General features: G+C 56.6%; 1 protein-coding gene across 1 annotated transcript in view; it reads right to left on the bottom strand.

Annotated features, from left to right (window-relative positions):
- LOC116937224 (transcription elongation factor SPT6-like) overlaps positions 1-17,500 on the bottom strand; it is a 67,611-nt gene that overhangs the window by 25,581 nt on the left and 24,530 nt on the right. Inside the window, exons 7-10 of the mRNA XM_076057111.1 lie at positions 17,468-17,497; positions 12,443-12,590; positions 9,578-9,720; positions 5,309-5,449 (exon numbers count right to left, since the gene is read on the bottom strand). Of these exons, the coding sequence (XP_075913226.1) occupies positions 5,309-5,449; positions 9,578-9,720; positions 12,443-12,590; positions 17,468-17,497 (462 nt within the window). The remainder of the gene's footprint in view (positions 1-5,308; positions 5,450-9,577; positions 9,721-12,442; positions 12,591-17,467; positions 17,498-17,500) is intronic.

Here is a 17,500-nt window from a genome sequence, read left to right as displayed (position 1 = left end):
CAGACAGACACACACAGGGTGAGACACACACACAGACAGACACACACAGAGAGAGAGACACACAGGGTGAGACACACACACACACACAGAGACACACATAGACACAGAGACACACACACACAGAGAGAGACACAGAGAGAGACACACAGGGTGAGACACACACAAAGAGACACACACAGAGACAGAGACACACAGGGTGAGACACAGAGAGACACACACAGGGTGAGACACACACACACACAGAGAGACACACACAGAGACACACACACACAGAGACACACACACACAGACACACAGAGACACAGAGACACACAGAGACACACATAGAGACAGAGACACACAGGGTGAGACACACACACACACACAGAGAGACACACACAGGGTGAGACACACACAGACAGACACACACAGAGAGAGACACACAGGGTGAGACACACACACACACAGAGAGACACACATAGACACAGAGACACACACACACAGAGACACACACACACAGACACACAGAGACACAGAGACACACACACACAGAGAGAGAGAGACACAGAGAGAGACACACAGGGTGAGACACACACACAGAGACACACACAGAGACAGAGACACACAGGGTGAGACACAGAGAGACACACACACAGAGAGAGAGACACACAGGGTGAGACACACACACAGAGAGAGACACAGAGACACACACAGGGTGAGACACACAGGGTGAGACAAAGAGACACACACAGAGAGACACAGAGACACACACAGAGACACACACACAGTGAGAGACACAGAGACACACACGGTGAGAGACACACACAGAGACACACACAGAGACACACACAGGGTGAGACACAGAGAGACACAGAGAGACACAGAGAGACACAGAGACACACAGAGACACACACATACACACACAGTGAGAGACACAGAGACACACACACAGACAGACACAGGGTGAGACACAGAGAGACACAGAGACACAGGGTGAGACATACACAGGGTGAGATACACACAGAGACACACACAGGGTGAGACACAGAGACACACACGCAGAGACACAGAGAGAGGCACAGAGAGAGACAGAGAGAGAGACAGAGAGAGACAGAGAGAGAGACAGAGAGAGACACACAAGGGTGAGACACACAGAGACACACACAGACACACACACAGGGTGAGACACAGAGAGAGACACAGAGACACACAACAGGGTGAGACACAGAGAGAGACACAGAGACATACACAGAGACACACACAGAGACACAGAGACACACACAGAGATACACAGGGTGAGACACAGAGACACACACAGAGATACACAGGGTGAGACACAGAGAGAGACACAGAGAGACACACACAGACACACACAGGGTGAGACACAGAGACACACACAGAGATACACAGGGTGAGACACACAGAGACACACACAGAGACACACAGACACACACAGGGTGAGACACACAGACACACACAGGGTGAGACACAGAGACACACACAGACACACACAGACACACACACAGAGTGAGACACACACACAGGGTGAGACACAGAGAGAGACACACACAGAGACACACACACAGAGACACACACAGAGACACACACACAGAGACACACACAGGGTGAGACACACACAGAGACACACACAGAGTGAGTAACACAGGGTGAGACACACACAGAGACACAGGGTGAGACACAGAGAGACACAGGGTGAGACACAGAGAGACACAGGGTGAGACACAGAGAGACACAGAGTGAGTAACACAGGGTGAGACACACACAGACACACACAGAGACACACACAGAGATACACACACAGGGTGAGACACACACAGAGACACACACAGAGACACACACAGGGTGAGATACACACACAGGGTGAGACACACACAGAGAGAGAGACACACACAGAGAGACACACACAGAGATACACACACAGAGACACACAGGGTGAGACACAGAGAGACACAGGGTGAGACACAGAGAGACACAGGGTGAGACACAGAGAGACACAGAGAGACACACACAGAGTGAGTAACACAGGGTGAGACACACACAGAGACACACACAGAGACACACACAGAGATACACACACAGAGATACACACACAGAGATACACACAGGGTGAGACACACACAGAGAGAGAGACACACACAGAGAGACACACACAGAGATACACACACAGAGACACACAGGGTGAGACACAGAGAGACACAGGGTGAGACACAGAGAGACACAGGGTGAGACACAGAGAGACACAGAGAGACACACACAGAGTGAGTAACACAGGGTGAGACACACACAGAGACACACCCAGGGTGAGACACACACAGAGACACACACACAGAGATACACACACAGGGTGAGACACACACAGAGACACACACAGAGACACACACACAGAGATACACACACAGGGTGAGACACACACAGAGACACACACAGAGATACACACACAGAGATACACACACAGGGTGAGACACACACAGAGATACACACACAGAGATACACACACAGGGTGAGACACACACAGAGAGAGACACACACAGAGAGACACACGCAGAGATACACACACAGAGACACACACAGTGAGTAACACAGGGTGAGATACACACAGACACACACAGAGACACACACAGGGTGAGACACACAGAGACACACATGCAGAGACACAGAGAGAGACACAGAGAGAGACACAGAGAGAGACACAGAGAGAGACACACACAGAGACACACACATAGAGACACAGAGAGACACAGAGACACACAAGGGTGAGACACACAGAGACACACACAGGGTGAGACACAGAGAGAGACACAGAGAGACACACACAGGGTGAGACACAGAGAGAGACACAGAGACATACACAGAGACACACACAGAGACACAGAGACACACACAGAGATACACAGGGTGAGACACAGAGACACACACAGAGATACACAGGGTGAGACACAGAGAGAGACACAGAGAGACACACACAGGGTGAGACACAGAGAGAGACACAGAGACATACACAGAGACACACACAGAGACACAGAGACACACACAGAGATACACAGGGTGAGACACAGACACACACACAGAGATACACAGGGTGAGACACAGAGAGAGACACAGAGAGACACACACAGAGACACACACAGAGATACACAGGGTGAGACACAGAGACACACACAGAGATACACAGGGTGAGACACAGAGAGAGACACAGAGAGACACACACAGAGACACACACAGAGATACACAGGGTGAGACACACACAGAGACACACAGGGTGAGACACACACAGAGACACACAGACACACACAGGGTGAGACACACAGACACACACAGGGTGAGACACAGAGAGACACAGAGAGAGACACATACAGGGTGAGACACACACAGAGACACACACAGGGTGAGACACACACAGAGACACAGAGAGACACAGGGTGAGACACACACAGAGACACACACAGAGACACACACAGAGACACACACAGAGTGAGTAACACAGGGTGAGACACACACAGAGACACACACAGAGATACACACAGAGACACACAGACACACACAGAGTGACACAGGGTGAGACACAGAGACACACACAGGGTGAGACACACACAGGGTGAGACACACACAGAGAGACACAGAGACACAGAGACACACACAGAGACACACAGAGAGATACACAGAGAGAGACACACAAAGGGTGAGACATACAGAGAGACACACACAGAGACACACAGATACACACACAGATACACACACACAGAGACACACACAGAGAGACACAGAGACACACACACATACACACACAGTGAGAGACACAGAGACACACACACATACACACACAGTGAGAGACACAGAGACACACACACATACACACACAGTGAGAGACACAGAGACACACACACATACACACACAGTGAGAGACACAGAGACACACACAGAGACACACACAGGGTGAGACACACACAGGGTGAGACACACACAGAGACACACAGAAACACAGAGAGACACAGGGTGAGACACACACAGAGACACACACGGGGTGAGTAACACAGGGTGAGACACACACAGAGACACAGGGTGAGACACAGAGAGACACAGAGAGACACAGAGAGACACACAGAGTGAGTAACACAGGGTGAGACACACACAGAGACACACACAGAGATACACACACAGGGTGAGACACACACAGAGAGAGACACACACAGAGACACACAAGGTGTGTACGTGAGTAGGGGAGTGGGTAGGTGAGCGGGTAGGCGAGTGGGTAGGTGAGTGGATCGGTATATAGGTGAGTATGTGGGTGAGTGGGTCAGTGTGTGAGTGAGTGACTGAGTGAGTGAGTGGGTGAGTGAGTGGGTGATTAGGTGAGTGAGTAGGTGAGTAGGTGAGTGAATAGGTGAGTGAGTGAGTGAGTAGGTGAGCGAGTAGGGGAGCGAGTGGGTGAATGAGTGGGTGAATGAGTGTGTGAGTGGGTGAATGAGTGGATGAGTGGGTGAATGAGTGGGTGAGCGGGTTAGTGAGTGAGCGAGTAGGTGAGTGAGTGGGTGAATGAGTGGGTGAGTGGGTGAGTGAGTGAGTGAGTGGGTGAGTGGGTGAGTGAGTGAGTGGGTGAGTGGGTGAGTGGGTGAATGAGTGAGTGAGTGAATGAGTGGGTGAGTGGGTAAATGAGTGGGTGAGTGAGTGAGTGAGTGGGTGAGTGAGTGGGCGAGTGAGTGGGTGAGTGGGTGAATGAGTGGGTGAGTGGGTGAGTGAGTGAGTGAGTGGGTGAGTGGGTGAATGAGTGGGTGAGTGGGTGAGTGAGTGAGTGAGTGGGTGAGTGGGTGAGTGGGTGAGTGGGTGAATGAGTGGGTGAGTGGGTGAGTGAGTGGGTGAGTGGGTGAATGAGTGGGTGAGTGGGTGAGTGAGTGAGTGGGTGAATGAGTGAGTGAGTGAATGAGTGGGTGAGTGGGTAAATGAGTGGGTGAGTGAGTGAGTGAGTGGGTGAGTGAGTGAGTGAGTGGGTGAGTGAGTGAGTGAGTGGGTGAGTGAGTGAGTGAGTGGGTGAGTGAGTGGGCGAGTGAGCGGGCGAGTGAGTGGGTGAGTGGGTAAATGAGTGGGTGAGTGAGTGAGTGAGTGGGTGAGTGAGTGAGTGAGTGGGTGAGTGAGTGAGTGAGTGGGTGAGTGAGTAGGTGAGTGAGTGGGCGAGTGAGTGGGTGAGTGGGTAAATGAGTGGGTGAGTGGGTGAGTGAGTGAGCGGGCGAGCGAGTGGGCGAGTGAGCGGGCGAGTGAGTGGGTGAGCGAGTGGGCGAGCGAGCGGGTGAGCGAGCGGGTGAGCAGTCCTCACCTTGACCCTCTCCTCTGGGTGACGTACGGGGCGGTCGCTGAGGTACCGGGTGGGGATGAACCCCGACACTCCGTTGTCCAGACGAAGCTTCACGCCAATGGCCTGACCGGGGCAAGCGCCACTGTCGAAGTGATTCCACACCTAGCACGTGGTGGAGAACATGGCGGGCGGGAGGGAGGGCGAGCGGGAGGGTGAGCGGGAGGGCGAGTGAGGGAGTGAGTGGGTGGGTGAGCGGGTGGGTGGGTGGGTGAGTGGGTGGGTGGGTGAGTGAGTGGGTGGGTGAGTGAGTGGGTGGGTGAGTGAGTGGGTGGGTGGGTGAGTGAGTGAGTGGGTGAGTGGGTGGTTGAGTGGGTGGGTGAGTGAGTGGGTGAGTGGGTGGGTGAGTGAGTGAGTGGGTGGGTGAGTGAGTGGGTGAGTGAGTGAGTGAGTGGGTGGGTGAGTGGGTGGTTGAGTGAGTGGGTGAGTGGGTGAGTGAGTGGGTGAGTGGGTGGGTGAGTGAGTGAGTGGGTGGGTGAGTGAGTGGGTGGGTGAGTGAGTGGGTGGGTGAGTGAGTGGGTGGGTGAGTGAGTGGGTGGGTGAGTGGGTGGGTGGGTGAGTGAGTGGGTGGGTGAGTGAGTGGGTGGGTGAGTGAGTGGGTGGGTGAGTGGGTGGGTGGGTGAGTGGGTGGGTGGGTGGGTGAGTGAGTGGGTGAGTGAGTGGGTGAGTGGGTGGGTGAGTGAGTGAGTGGGTGAGTGAGTGGGTGAGTGGGTGGGTGGGTGAGTGAGTGGGTGGGTGAGTGAGTGGGTGGGTGAGTGAGTGGGTGGGTGAGTGAGTGGGTGGGTGAGTGAGTGGGTGGGTGAGTGAGTGGGTGGGTGGGTGGGTGAGTGAGTGAGTGGGTGAGTGGGTGGTTGAGTGAGTGGGTGAGTGAGTGGGTGAGTGGGTGTGTGAGTGAGTGAGTGGGTGGTTGAGTGGGTGGGTGGGTGAGTGAGTGGGTGGGTGAGTGAGTGGGTGGGTGAGTGGGTGGGTGGGTGAGTGGGTGGGTGGGTGAGTGAGTGGGTGGTTGAGCGGGTGGTTGAGTGGGTGGGTGGGTGAGTGAGTGGGTGGGTGAGTGAGTGGGTGGGTGAGTGAGTGGGTGGGTGAGTGAGTGGGTGAGTGGGTGAGTGAGTGAGTGGGTGGGTGAGTGAGTGGGTGGGTGAGTGAGTGGGTGGGTGAGTGAGTGGGTGGGTGGTTGAGTGAGTGGGTGGGTGAGTGGGTGGGTGAGTGAGTGGGTGGGTGGGTGGGTGAGTGGGTGGGTGGGTGGGTGAGTGAGTGGGTGGGTGAGTGAGTGGGTGGGTGAGTGGGTGGGTGAGTGAGTGGGTGGGTGAGTGGGTGGGTGGGTGGGTGAGTGGGTGGGTGAGTGAGTGGGTGAGTGAGTGGGTGGGTGGGTGGGTGAGTGGGTGAGTGGGTGAGTGAGTGAGTGGGGGGTGGGTGAGTGGGTGAGTGGGTGGGTGAGTGGGTGGGTGGGTGGGTGGGTGAGTGGGTGAGTGGGTGGGTGAGTGAGTGGGTGGGTGAGTGAGTGGGTGGGTGGGTGAGTGAGTGGGTGGGTGGGTGGGTGAGCGGGAGGGGCGAGTGAGGGAGTGGGTGAGAGAATGAGTGGGTGGCGGGTGAGTGGTTTGGTGAGTGGGTGAGTGGGCAGGCGAGCGAGCTGGTGAGCGAGGGAGCGACCGAGTTGGTGAGCGAGTTGGTGAGCGAGGGAGCGACCGAGTTGGTGAGTGAGCTGGTGAGCGAGCTGGTGAGTAAGCGACCTGGTGACCGAGTTGGTGACCGAGCTGGTGAGCGAGTTGGTGAGTGAGCTGGTGAGCGAGTTGGTGAGCGAGCTGGTGACCGAGTTGGTGAGTGAGCTGGTGAGTGAGCTGGTGACCGAGTTGGTGAGCGAGCTGGTGACCGAGTTGGTGAGCGAGCTGGTGAGCGAGTTGGTGAGTGAGCTGGTGACCGAGTTGGTGAGTGAGCTGGTGAGTGAGCTGGTGACCGAGTTGGTGAGCGAGCTGGTGAGCGAGTTGGTGAGTGAGCTGGTGACCGAGTTGGTGAGTGAGCTGGTGAGTGAGCTGGTGACCGAGTTGGTGAGCGAGCTGGTGACCGAGTTGGTGAGTGAGCGAGCTGGTGAGTGAGCTGGTGAGCGAGTTGGTGAGCGAGCTGGCGACCGAGTTGGTGAGTGAGCTGGTGAGCGAGCGAGTTGGTGAGCGAGCTGGTGACTGAGTTGGTGAGCGAGCTGGTGAGCGAGTTGGTGAGTGAGCTGGTGAGTAAGCGAGCTGGTGAGCGAGCTGGTGAGCGAGCGAGTTGGTGAGCGAGCTGGTGACTGAGTTGGTGAGCGAGCTGGTGAGCGAGTTGGTGAGCGAGCTGGTGAGCGAACTGGTGAGCGAGGTGGTGAGCGAGAGGGCGGGCAACCGAGCTGGTGAGCGAGTTGGTGACCGAGTTGGTGAGCGAGCTGGTGAGCGAGCTGGTGAGTGAGCTGGTGAGCGAGCTGGTGAGCGACCGAGCTGGTGAGTGAGCTGGTGAGCGAACTGGTGAGCGAGCTGGTGAGCGAGCTGGTGAGCGAGCTGGTGAGTGAGCTGGTGAGCGAACTGGTGAGCGAGCTGGTGAGCGAGCTGGTGAGCGAGCTGGTGAGTAAGCGAGCTGGTGAGCGAGCTGGTGAGTGAGCTGGTGAGCGAGCGAGTTGGTGAGCGAGTTGGTGAGCGAGCTGGTGAGTGAGCGAGCTGGTGAGTGAGCTGGTGACCGAGTTGGTGAGTGAGCTGGTGAGTGAGCTGGTGACCGAGTTGGTGAGTGAGCTGGTGAGCGAGCTGGTGAGCGAGCTGGTGAGCGAGCTGGTGAGTGAGCGAGCTGGTGAGCGAGCTGGTGAGCGAGCTGGTGAGCGAACTGGTAAGCTAGCTGGTGAGCGAGCGAGTTGGTGAGTAAGCGAGCTGGTGAGCGAGTTGGTGAGTGAGCTGGTGAGCGAGCTGGTGAGCGAGCGAGCTGGTGAGCGAGCTGGTGAGCGAGTTGGTGAGCGAGCGGGCAACCGAGTTGGTGAGTAAGCGAGCTGGTGAGCGAGCTGGTGAGTGAGCGAGTTGGTGAGCGAGCTGGTGAGCGAGCTGGTGACCGAGTTGGTGAGCGAGCTGGTGAGCGAGCTGGTGACCGAGTTGGTGAGCGAGCTGGTGAGCGAGCTGGTGACCGAGTTGGTGAGCGAGCTGGTGACCGAGTTGGTGAGTAAGCGAGCTGGTGAGCGAGCGAGCTGGTGAGTAAGCTGGTGAGCGAGCTGGTGAGCGAGTTGGTGAGCGAGCTGGTGAGCGAGCTGGTGAGCGAGTTGGTGAGCGAGCTGGTGAGCGAGCTGGTGAGCGAGCTGGTGAGCGAGCTGGTGAGCGAGTTGGTGAGCGAGCTGGTGAGCGAGTTGGTGAGCGAGCTGGTGAGCGAGTTGGTGAGCGAGCGAGCTGGTGAGCGAGCGAGCTGGTGAGTAAGCGAGTTGGTGAGTAAGCGAGTTGGTGAGCGAGCGAGCTGGTGAGCGAGTTGGTGAGCGAGCTGGTGAGTAAGCGAGTTGGTGAGCGAGCTGGTGAGCGAGTTGGTGAGCGAGCGAGCTGGTGAGCGAGCTGGTGACCGAGTTGGTGAGCGAGCAGGCGAGCGAGCTGGTGAGCGACCGAGTTGGTGAGCGAGCGAGCTGGTGAGCGAGCTGGTGACCGAGCTGGTGAGCGAGCTGGTGAGCGAGCTGGTGAGCAAGCTGGTGAGCGACCGAGTTGGTGAGCGAGCGAGCTGGTGAGCGAGCTGGTGAGCAAGCTGGTGAGCGAGCGAGCTGGTGAGCGAGCTGGTGACCGAGTTGGTGAGCGAGCTGGTGAGCGAGCGAGCTGGTGAGCGAGCTGGTGAGCGAGCTGGTGACCGAGCTGGTGAGCGAGCTGGTGAGCGAGCTGGTGAGCGAGCTGGTGAGCGAGCTGGTGACCGAGTTGGTGAGCGAGCTGGTGAGTAAGCGAGTTGGTGAGCGAGCTGGTGAGCGAGCGAGCTGGTGAGCGAGTTGGTGACCGAGTTGGTGAGTGAGCGAGCTGGTGAGCGAGCTGGTGAGCGGAGCTGGTGAGCGAGTTGGTGACCGAGTTGGTGAGTGAGCGAGCTGGTGAGCGAGCTGGTGAGCGAGCTGGTGAGCGAGCGAGCTGGTGAGCGAGCTGGTGACCGAGTTGGTGAGCGAGCTGGTGAGTGAGCGAGCTGGTGAGCGAGCTGGTGAGCGAGCGAGTTGGTGAGCGAGCTGGTGAGCGAGCTGGTGAGCGAGCGAGCTGGTGAGCGTCGCAGGCATTCCACCTCGCTGAGCTCGGGGAAGTCGTCCTGCTGGCAGAAAGGGCACTGCCAGAGGCCGGTGGCGTCGATGCGGATGGCCTGGTCGTTGCTCTCGCCTTGAGGGCGACGGTGAGCGATGCCGGTCACCACGGCTGTCACCAGCTTGCCTGCGTGCGCAGAGACACGGGGAGAGAGTGAGAGAGAGACACGGGGAGAGAGAGACACGGGGAGAGAGACGGGGAGAGTGAGACACGGGGAGGGAGAGACACGGGGAGAGAGAGACACGGGGAGAGAGAGAGACACGGGGAGAGACACGGGGAGAGAGAGACACGGGGAGAGAGAGAGACACGGGGAGAGACACGGGGAGAGAGACGGGGAGAGTGAGACACGGGGAGGGAGAGACACGGGGAGAGAGAGACACGGGGAGAGAGAGAGACACGGGGAGAGACACGGGGAGAGAGACACGGTGAGAGAGACACGGTGAGCGATGCCGGTCACCACGGCCGTCACCAGCTTGCCTGCGTGCGCAGAGACACGGGGAGAGTGAGAGACACGGGGAGAGAGTGAGAGAGAGACACGGGGAGAGAGAGAGATACGGGGAGAGAGTGAGAGAGAGACACGGGGAGAGAGACACGGGGAGAGAGTGAGAGAGAGACACGGGGAGAGAGTGAGAGAGAGACACGGGGAGAGTGAGACACGGGGAGAGAGTGAGACAGAGAGACACGGGGAGTGTGAGACACGGGGAGAGACACGGGGTGAGACACGGGGAGAGAGAGAGACACGGTGAGCGATGCCGGTCACCACGGCCGTCACCAGCTTGCCTGCGCACGCAGAGACACGGGGAGAGTGAGAGACACGGGGAGAGACACGGGGAGAGAGAGACACGGGGAGAGAGACACGGGGAGAGAGAGACACGGGGAGAGACACGGGGAGAGAGAGACACGGGGAGAGAGTGAGAGAGAGACACGGGGAGAGAGACACGGGGAGAGAGTGAGAGAGAGACACGGGGAGAGAGTGAGAGAGAGACACGGGGAGAGAGAGAGACACGGGGAGAGAGACACACGGGGAGAGAGACACGGTGAGCGATGCCGGTCACCACGGCCGTCACCAGCTTGCCTGCGCGCGCAGAGACACGGGGAGAGTGAGAGACACGGGGAGAGAGTGAGAGAGAGACACGGGGAGAGAGTGAGAGAGAGACACGGGGAGAGAGACACGGGGAGAGAGAGAGACACGGGGAGAGAGTGAGAGAGAGACACGGGGAGAGAGAGACACGGGGAGAGACACGGGGAGAGAGACACGGGGAGAGAGAGACACGGGGAGAGAGTGAGAGAGAGACACGGAGAGAGAGACACGGGGAGAGTGAGACACGGGGAGAGTGAGACAGAGAGACACGGGGAGTGTGAGACACGGGGAGAGACATGGGGAGAGACATGGGGAGAGACACGGTGAGAGAGACACGGGGAGAGACAGAGAGACACGGTGAGAGTGAGACACGGGGAGAGAGTGAGAGAGAGACACGGTGAGCGATGCCGGTCACCACGGCCGTCACCAGCTTGCCTGCGCGCGCAGAGACACGGGGAGAGTGAGAGACACGGGGAGAGAGAGACACGGGGAGAGACACGGGGAGAGACACGGGGAGAGACACGGGGAGATACACGGGGAGAGAGAGAGACGAGGAGAGAGTGAGAGAGAGACACGGGAGAGAGTGAGAGAGAGACACGGGGAGAGAGTGAGAGAGAGACACGGGGAGAGAGAGACACGGGGAGAGAGAGACACGGGGAGAGAGAGACACGGGGAGAGAGAGACACGGGGAGAGAGACACGGGGAGAGAGAGACACGGGGAGAGAGACACGGGGAGAGAGAGACACGGGGAGAGAGAGACACGGGGAGAGACATGGGGAGAGACACGGGGAGAGTGAGACACGGGGAGAGACATGGGGAGAGACACGGGGAGAGAGACACGGGGAGAGACACGGGGAGAGACACAGGGAGAGTGAGACACGGGGAGAGACACGGGGAGATACACGGGGAGAGAGAGACACGGGGAGAGTGAGACACGGGGAGAGACACGGGGAGAGACACGGGGAGAGACACGGGGAGAGTGAGACACGGGGAGAGACATGGAGAGAGACACGGGGAGAGTGAGACACGGGGAGAGACATGGGGAGAGACACGGGGAGAGACATGGGGAGAGAGACACGGGGAGAGACACGGGGAGAGACACGGGGAGAGACACGGGGAGATACACGGGGAGAGAGAGACACGGGGAGACACGGGGAGAGTGAGACAGAGAGACACGGGGAGAGAGACACGGGGAGAGAGAGAGACACGGGGAGAGAGAGACACGGGGAGAGACACGGGGAGAGACACGGGGAGAGAGAGACAGAGAGACACGGGGAGAGAGAGACACGGGGAGAGACACGGGGAGAGACATGGAGAGAGAGAGACAGAGAGACACGGGGAGAGAGAGACACGGGGAGAGAGAGACACGGGGAGAGAGAGAGACACGGGGAGAGAGACAAAGAGACACGGGGGGAGAGACACGGGGAGAGAGAGACACGGGGAGAGAGAGACACGGGGAGAGAGAGACACGGGGAGAGACACGGGGAGAGAGAGACACGGGGAGAGAGAGACACGGGGAGAGAGAGACACGGGGAGAGAGAGACACGGGGAGAGAGAGACACGGGGAGAGAGAGACACGGGGAGAGAGACACGGGGAGAGAGAGAGACACTACCCACCCACCTCACCCCGCTCACTCACCCCACTCACCCCACTCACTCACCCCACTCACCCCACTCACCCCGCTCACTCACCCCACTCACCCCAGCCACTCACCCCACTCACCCCACTCACCCCGCTCACTCACCCCACTCACCCCAGCCACTCACCAACGTGAAACGTCTCTGGCGTCTCCTTGGTGAGGAGGTGGAAGGCCTCTCCGGGCGAGGGCGAGCGATACGGTGACCGTAGGTCCCGGTAGCGGCAGTGCAGCTCCGTGCGGATGTCGTACAACGTGATCCCCTTGTTACCGTAGCCCTGTAGTGGGGGGGGGCAAGGTGGGGGGAGAGAGTGGTGGGGGTGGGGGGGGGGGCAAGGTGGGGAGAGAGAGTGGGGGGCACGGTGGAGAGTGAGTGGGGGGGGCAGGGGAGAGAGTGGGGAGAGAGTGGGGGGCAGGGGAGAGAGTGGGGAGAGAGTGGGGGGCACGGGGGAGAGTGAGTGGGGGGGCAAGGGAGTGGGGAGAGAGTGGGGGGCGCGGGGGAGAGAGAGTGGGGGGCACGGTGGAGAGTGAGTGGGGGGGCAGGGGAGTGAGTGGGGAGAGAGTGGGGGGCGCGGGGGAGAGAGAGTGGGGGGCACGGGGGAGTGAGTGGGGAGAGAGTGGGGGGCACGGTGGGGAGTGAGTGGGGAGAGAGTGGGGAGAGAGTGGGGGGCAGTGGAGGGTGGAGAGAGAGTGGGGGGCGCGGGGGAGAGAGTGGGGAGAGAGTGGGGGGAGAGTGGGGAGTGAGTGGGGGTGGACTGTGTAGAAGGTGGACTACGCAAGGGGTGGACTGTGTAGACGGTGGACTGTGTAGACAGTGGACTATGTAGAGGGTGGACTGTGTAGAAGGTGGACTGTGTAGAAGGTGGACTAGGCAGGGGGTGGACTCTTCAGGGGGTGGACTACGCAGGGGGTGGTCTAAGCAGATGGGTGGACTGTGCAGAAGGTGGACTACTCTGCAGTGAGGGGGTGTACTATGTAGAAGGTGGACTACGCAGTGAGGGGGGTGGACTGAGTTTAAGGTGGACTACTCTGCATGGGGTGGACCACGCAGTGAGGGGGGTGTACAGTGCCATAAGGTGGACTACTCTACAGCGAGGGGGGTGGACTGAGTATAAGGTGGACTACTCTACAGTGAGGGGGGTGTACTATGTATAAGGTGGACTACTCTACAGCGAGGGGGGTGTACTGTGCCGGAAGGTGGACTACTCTACAGCGGGGGGGGTGGTGTACTATGTTTAAGGTGGACTACTCTACAGTGAGGGGGGTGTACTATGTTTAAGGTGGACTACTCTACAGCGAGGGGTGTGTGGTACTATGTTTAAGGTGGACTACTCTACAGCGAGGGGGGTGTGGGTGTGTACTATGTTTAAGGTGGACTACTCTACAGCGAGGGGTGTGTGTGGTGGTACTATGTTTAAGGTGGACTACTCTACAGCGAGGGGTGTGTGTGGTGGTACTATGTTTAAGGTGGACTACTCTACAGCGAGGGGGGTGTGGGTGTGTACTATGTTTAAGGTGGACTACTCTACAGCGAGGGGTGTGTGTGGTGGTACTATGTTTAAGGTGGACTACTCTACAGCGAGGTGTGTGTGGTGGTACTATGTTTAAGGTGGACTACTCTACAGCGAGGTGTGTGTGGTGTACTATGTATAAGGTGGACTACTCTACAGCGAGGGGTGTGTGTGGTGGACTATGTTTAAGGTGGACTACTCTACAGTGAGGGTGGTGTGTGGTGTACTATGTTTAAGGTGGACTACTCTACAGCGAGGTGTGTGTGGTGTACTATGTTTAAGGTGGACTACTCTACAGCAAGGGGTGTGTGTGGTGGACTATGTTTAAGGTGGACTACTCTACAGCGAGGGGGGTGTGGGTGTGTACTATGTTTAAGGTGGACTACTCTACAGCGAGGGGTGTGTGTGGTGGTACTATGTTTAAGGTGGACTACTCTACAGTGAGGGTGGTGTACTATGTTTAAGGTGGACTACTCTACAGCGAGGTGTGTGTGGTGTACTATGTTTAAGGTGGACTACTCTACAGCGAGGTGTGTGTGGTGTACTATGTTTAAGGTGGACTACTCTACAGCGAGGGGTGTGTGGTGGTACTATGTTTAAGGTGGACTACTCTACAGCGCTGGGGGTGTGTACTATGTTTAAGGTGGACTACTCTACAGTGAGGGTGGTGTACTATGTTTAAGGTGGACTACTCTACAGTGTGTGTGGTGTACTATGTTTAAGGTGGACTACTCTACAGCGAGGGGGGTGTGGGTGTGTACTATGTTTAAGGTGGACTACTCTACAGCGAGGGGTGTGTGTGGTGGACTATGTTTAAGGTGGACTACTCTACAGCGAGGGGGGTGTGGGTGTGTACTATGTTTAAGGTGGACTACTCTACAGCGAGGGGTGTGTGTGGTGGTACTATGTTTAAGGTGGACTACTCTACAGCGAGGGTGGTGTACTATGTTTAAGGTGGACTACTCTACAGTGAGGGGGGTGGACTGAGTATAAGGTGGACTACTCTACAGTGAGGGGGGTGGACTGAGTATAAGGTGGACTACTCTACAGTGAGGGGGGTGGACTGAGTATAAGGTGGACTACTCTGCAGTGAGGGGGGTGGACTGTGCAGAAGGTGGACTACTCTACAGCGAGGGGGGTGTACTATGTTTAAGGTGGACTACTCTACAGTGAGGGGGGTGTACTATGTTTAAGGTGGACTACTCTACAGCGAGGGGTGTGTGGTACTATGTTTAAGGTGGACTACTCTACAGTGAGGGGGGTGTACTATGTTTAAGGTGGACTACTCTACAGCGAGGGGTGTGTGTGGTGTACTATGTTTAAGGTGGACTACTCTACAGTGAAGGTGGTGTACTATGTTTAAGGTGGACTACTCTACAGCACGAGGGGTGTGGTGTACTATGTTTAAGGTGGACTACTCTACAGTGAAGGTGGTGTACTATGTTTAAGGTAGACTACTCTACAGCGAGGTGTGTGTGGTGTACTATGTTTAAGGTGGACTACTCTACAGCGAGGTGTGTGTGGTGTACTATGTTTAAGGTGGACTACTCTACAGTGAGAGGTGTGTGTGGTGTACTATGTTTAAGGTGGACTACTCTACAGTGAGGGGGGTGTACTATGTTTAAGGTGGACTACTCTACAGCGAGGGGTGTGTGGTACTATGTTTAAGGTGGACTACTCTACAGTGAGGGGGGTGTGTGGTGTACTATGTTTAAGGTGGACTACTCTACAGCGAGGGGTGTGTGGTACTATGTTTAAGGTGGACTACTCTACAGTGAGGGGGGTGTACTATGTTTAAGGTGGACTACTCTACAGCGAGGGGTGTGTGTGGTGTACTATGTTTAAGGTGGACTACTCTACAGTGAAGGTGGTGTACTATGTTTAAGGTGGACTACTCTACAGCGAGGTGTGTGTGGTGTACTATGTTTAAGGTGGACTACTCTACAGTGAGGGGTGTGTGTGTGGTGTACTATGTTTAAGGTGGACTACTCTACAGCGAGGGTGGTGTACTATGTTTAAGGTGGACTACTCTACAGCGAGGGTGGTGTACTATGTTTAAGGTGGACTACTCTACAGCGAGGGTGGTGTACTGTGTTTAAGGTGGACTACTCTACAGCGAGGGGGGTGTGTGGTGTACTATGTTTAAGGTGGACTACTCTACAACGAGGGGTGTGTGGTGTACTATGTTTAAGGTGGACTACTCTACAGCGAGGGTGGTGTACTATGTTTAAGGTGGACTACTCTACAGCGAGGGTGGTGTACTATGTATAAGGTGGACTACTCTACAGCGAGGGGTGTGTGGTGTACTATGTTTAAGGTGGACTACTCTACAGTGAGGGGTGGTGTACTATGTTTAAGGTGGACTACTCTACAGCGAGGGTGGTGTACTATGTTTAAGGTGGACTACTCTACAGCGAGGGTGGTGTACTATGTTTAAGGTGGACTACTCTACAGCGAGGGGTGTGTGTGGTGTACTATGTTTAAGGTGGACTACTCTACAGCGAGGGGGGTGTACTATGTTTAAGGTGGACTACTCTACAGCGGGGTGTGTGTGGTGTACTATGTTTAAGGTGGACTACTCTACAGCGGGGTGTGTGTGGTGTACTATGTTAAAGGTGGACTACTCTACAGCGAGGGGGGTGTGTGGTGTACTATGTTTAAGGTGGACTACTCTACAGCGAGGGGTGTGTGTGGTGTACTATGTTTAAGGTGGACTACTCTACAGCGAGGGGGGTGTGGGTGTGTACTATGTTTAAGGTGGACTACTCTACAGCGAGGGTGGTGTACTATGTTTAAGGTGGACTACTCTACAGCGAGGGGTGTGTGTGGTGGTACTATGTTTAAGGTGGACTACTCTACAGCGAGGGGTGTGTGTGGTGGTACTATGTTTAAGGTGGACTACTCTACAGCGAGGGGTGTGTGTGGTGTACTATGTTTAAGGTGGACTACTCTACAGCGAGGGGGGTGTGGGTGTGTACTATGTTTAAGGTGGACTACTCTACAGCGAGGGTGGTGTACTATGTTTAAGGTGGACTACTCTACAGCGAGGGTGGTGTACTATGTATAAGGTGGACTACTCTACAGCGAGGGGTGTGTGGTGTACTATGTTTAAGGTGGACTACTCTACAGTGAGGGGTGGTGTACTATGTTTAAGGTGGACTACTCTACAGCGAGGGTGGTGTACTATGTATAAGGTGGACTACTCTACAGCGAGGGGTGTGTGGTGTACTATGTTTAAGGTGGACTACTCTACAGCGAGGGGTGTGTGTGGTGGTACTATGTTTAAGGTGGACTACTCTACAGCGAGGGGGGTGTGTGGTGGTACTATGTATAAGGTGGACTACTCTACAGCGCGGGGGGTGGTGGACTGTGCCGGAAGGTGGACTACTCTACAGCGCGAGGGGGGTGTGTGTGGTGTACTATGTTTAAGGTGGACTACTCTACAGCGAGGGGTGGTGTACTATGTTTAAGGTAGACTACTCTACAGCGAGGGGGGTGTGTGGTGGTACTATGTTTAAGGTAGACTACTCTACAGCGAGGGGGGTGTGTGGTGGTACTATGTTTAAGGTAGACTACTCTACAGCGAGAGGTGTGTGTGGTGGTACTGTGTTTAAGGTGGACTAGTCTGCGGCGAGGCGCCTTGCCTGCCGGTCGAGCTCCTCCGCGAAGGCATCGAG

Source organism: Petromyzon marinus, chromosome 79 (assembly GCF_048934315.1).
Source record: "Petromyzon marinus isolate PM22_M1 ecotype Great Lakes invasive population chromosome 79, UKy_Petmar_22M1.pri1.0, whole genome shotgun sequence".
Classification (NCBI taxonomy): Eukaryota; Metazoa; Chordata; class Hyperoartia; order Petromyzontiformes; family Petromyzontidae; genus Petromyzon; species Petromyzon marinus.
This window is presented reverse-complemented; position numbering and strand designations above follow the sequence as displayed.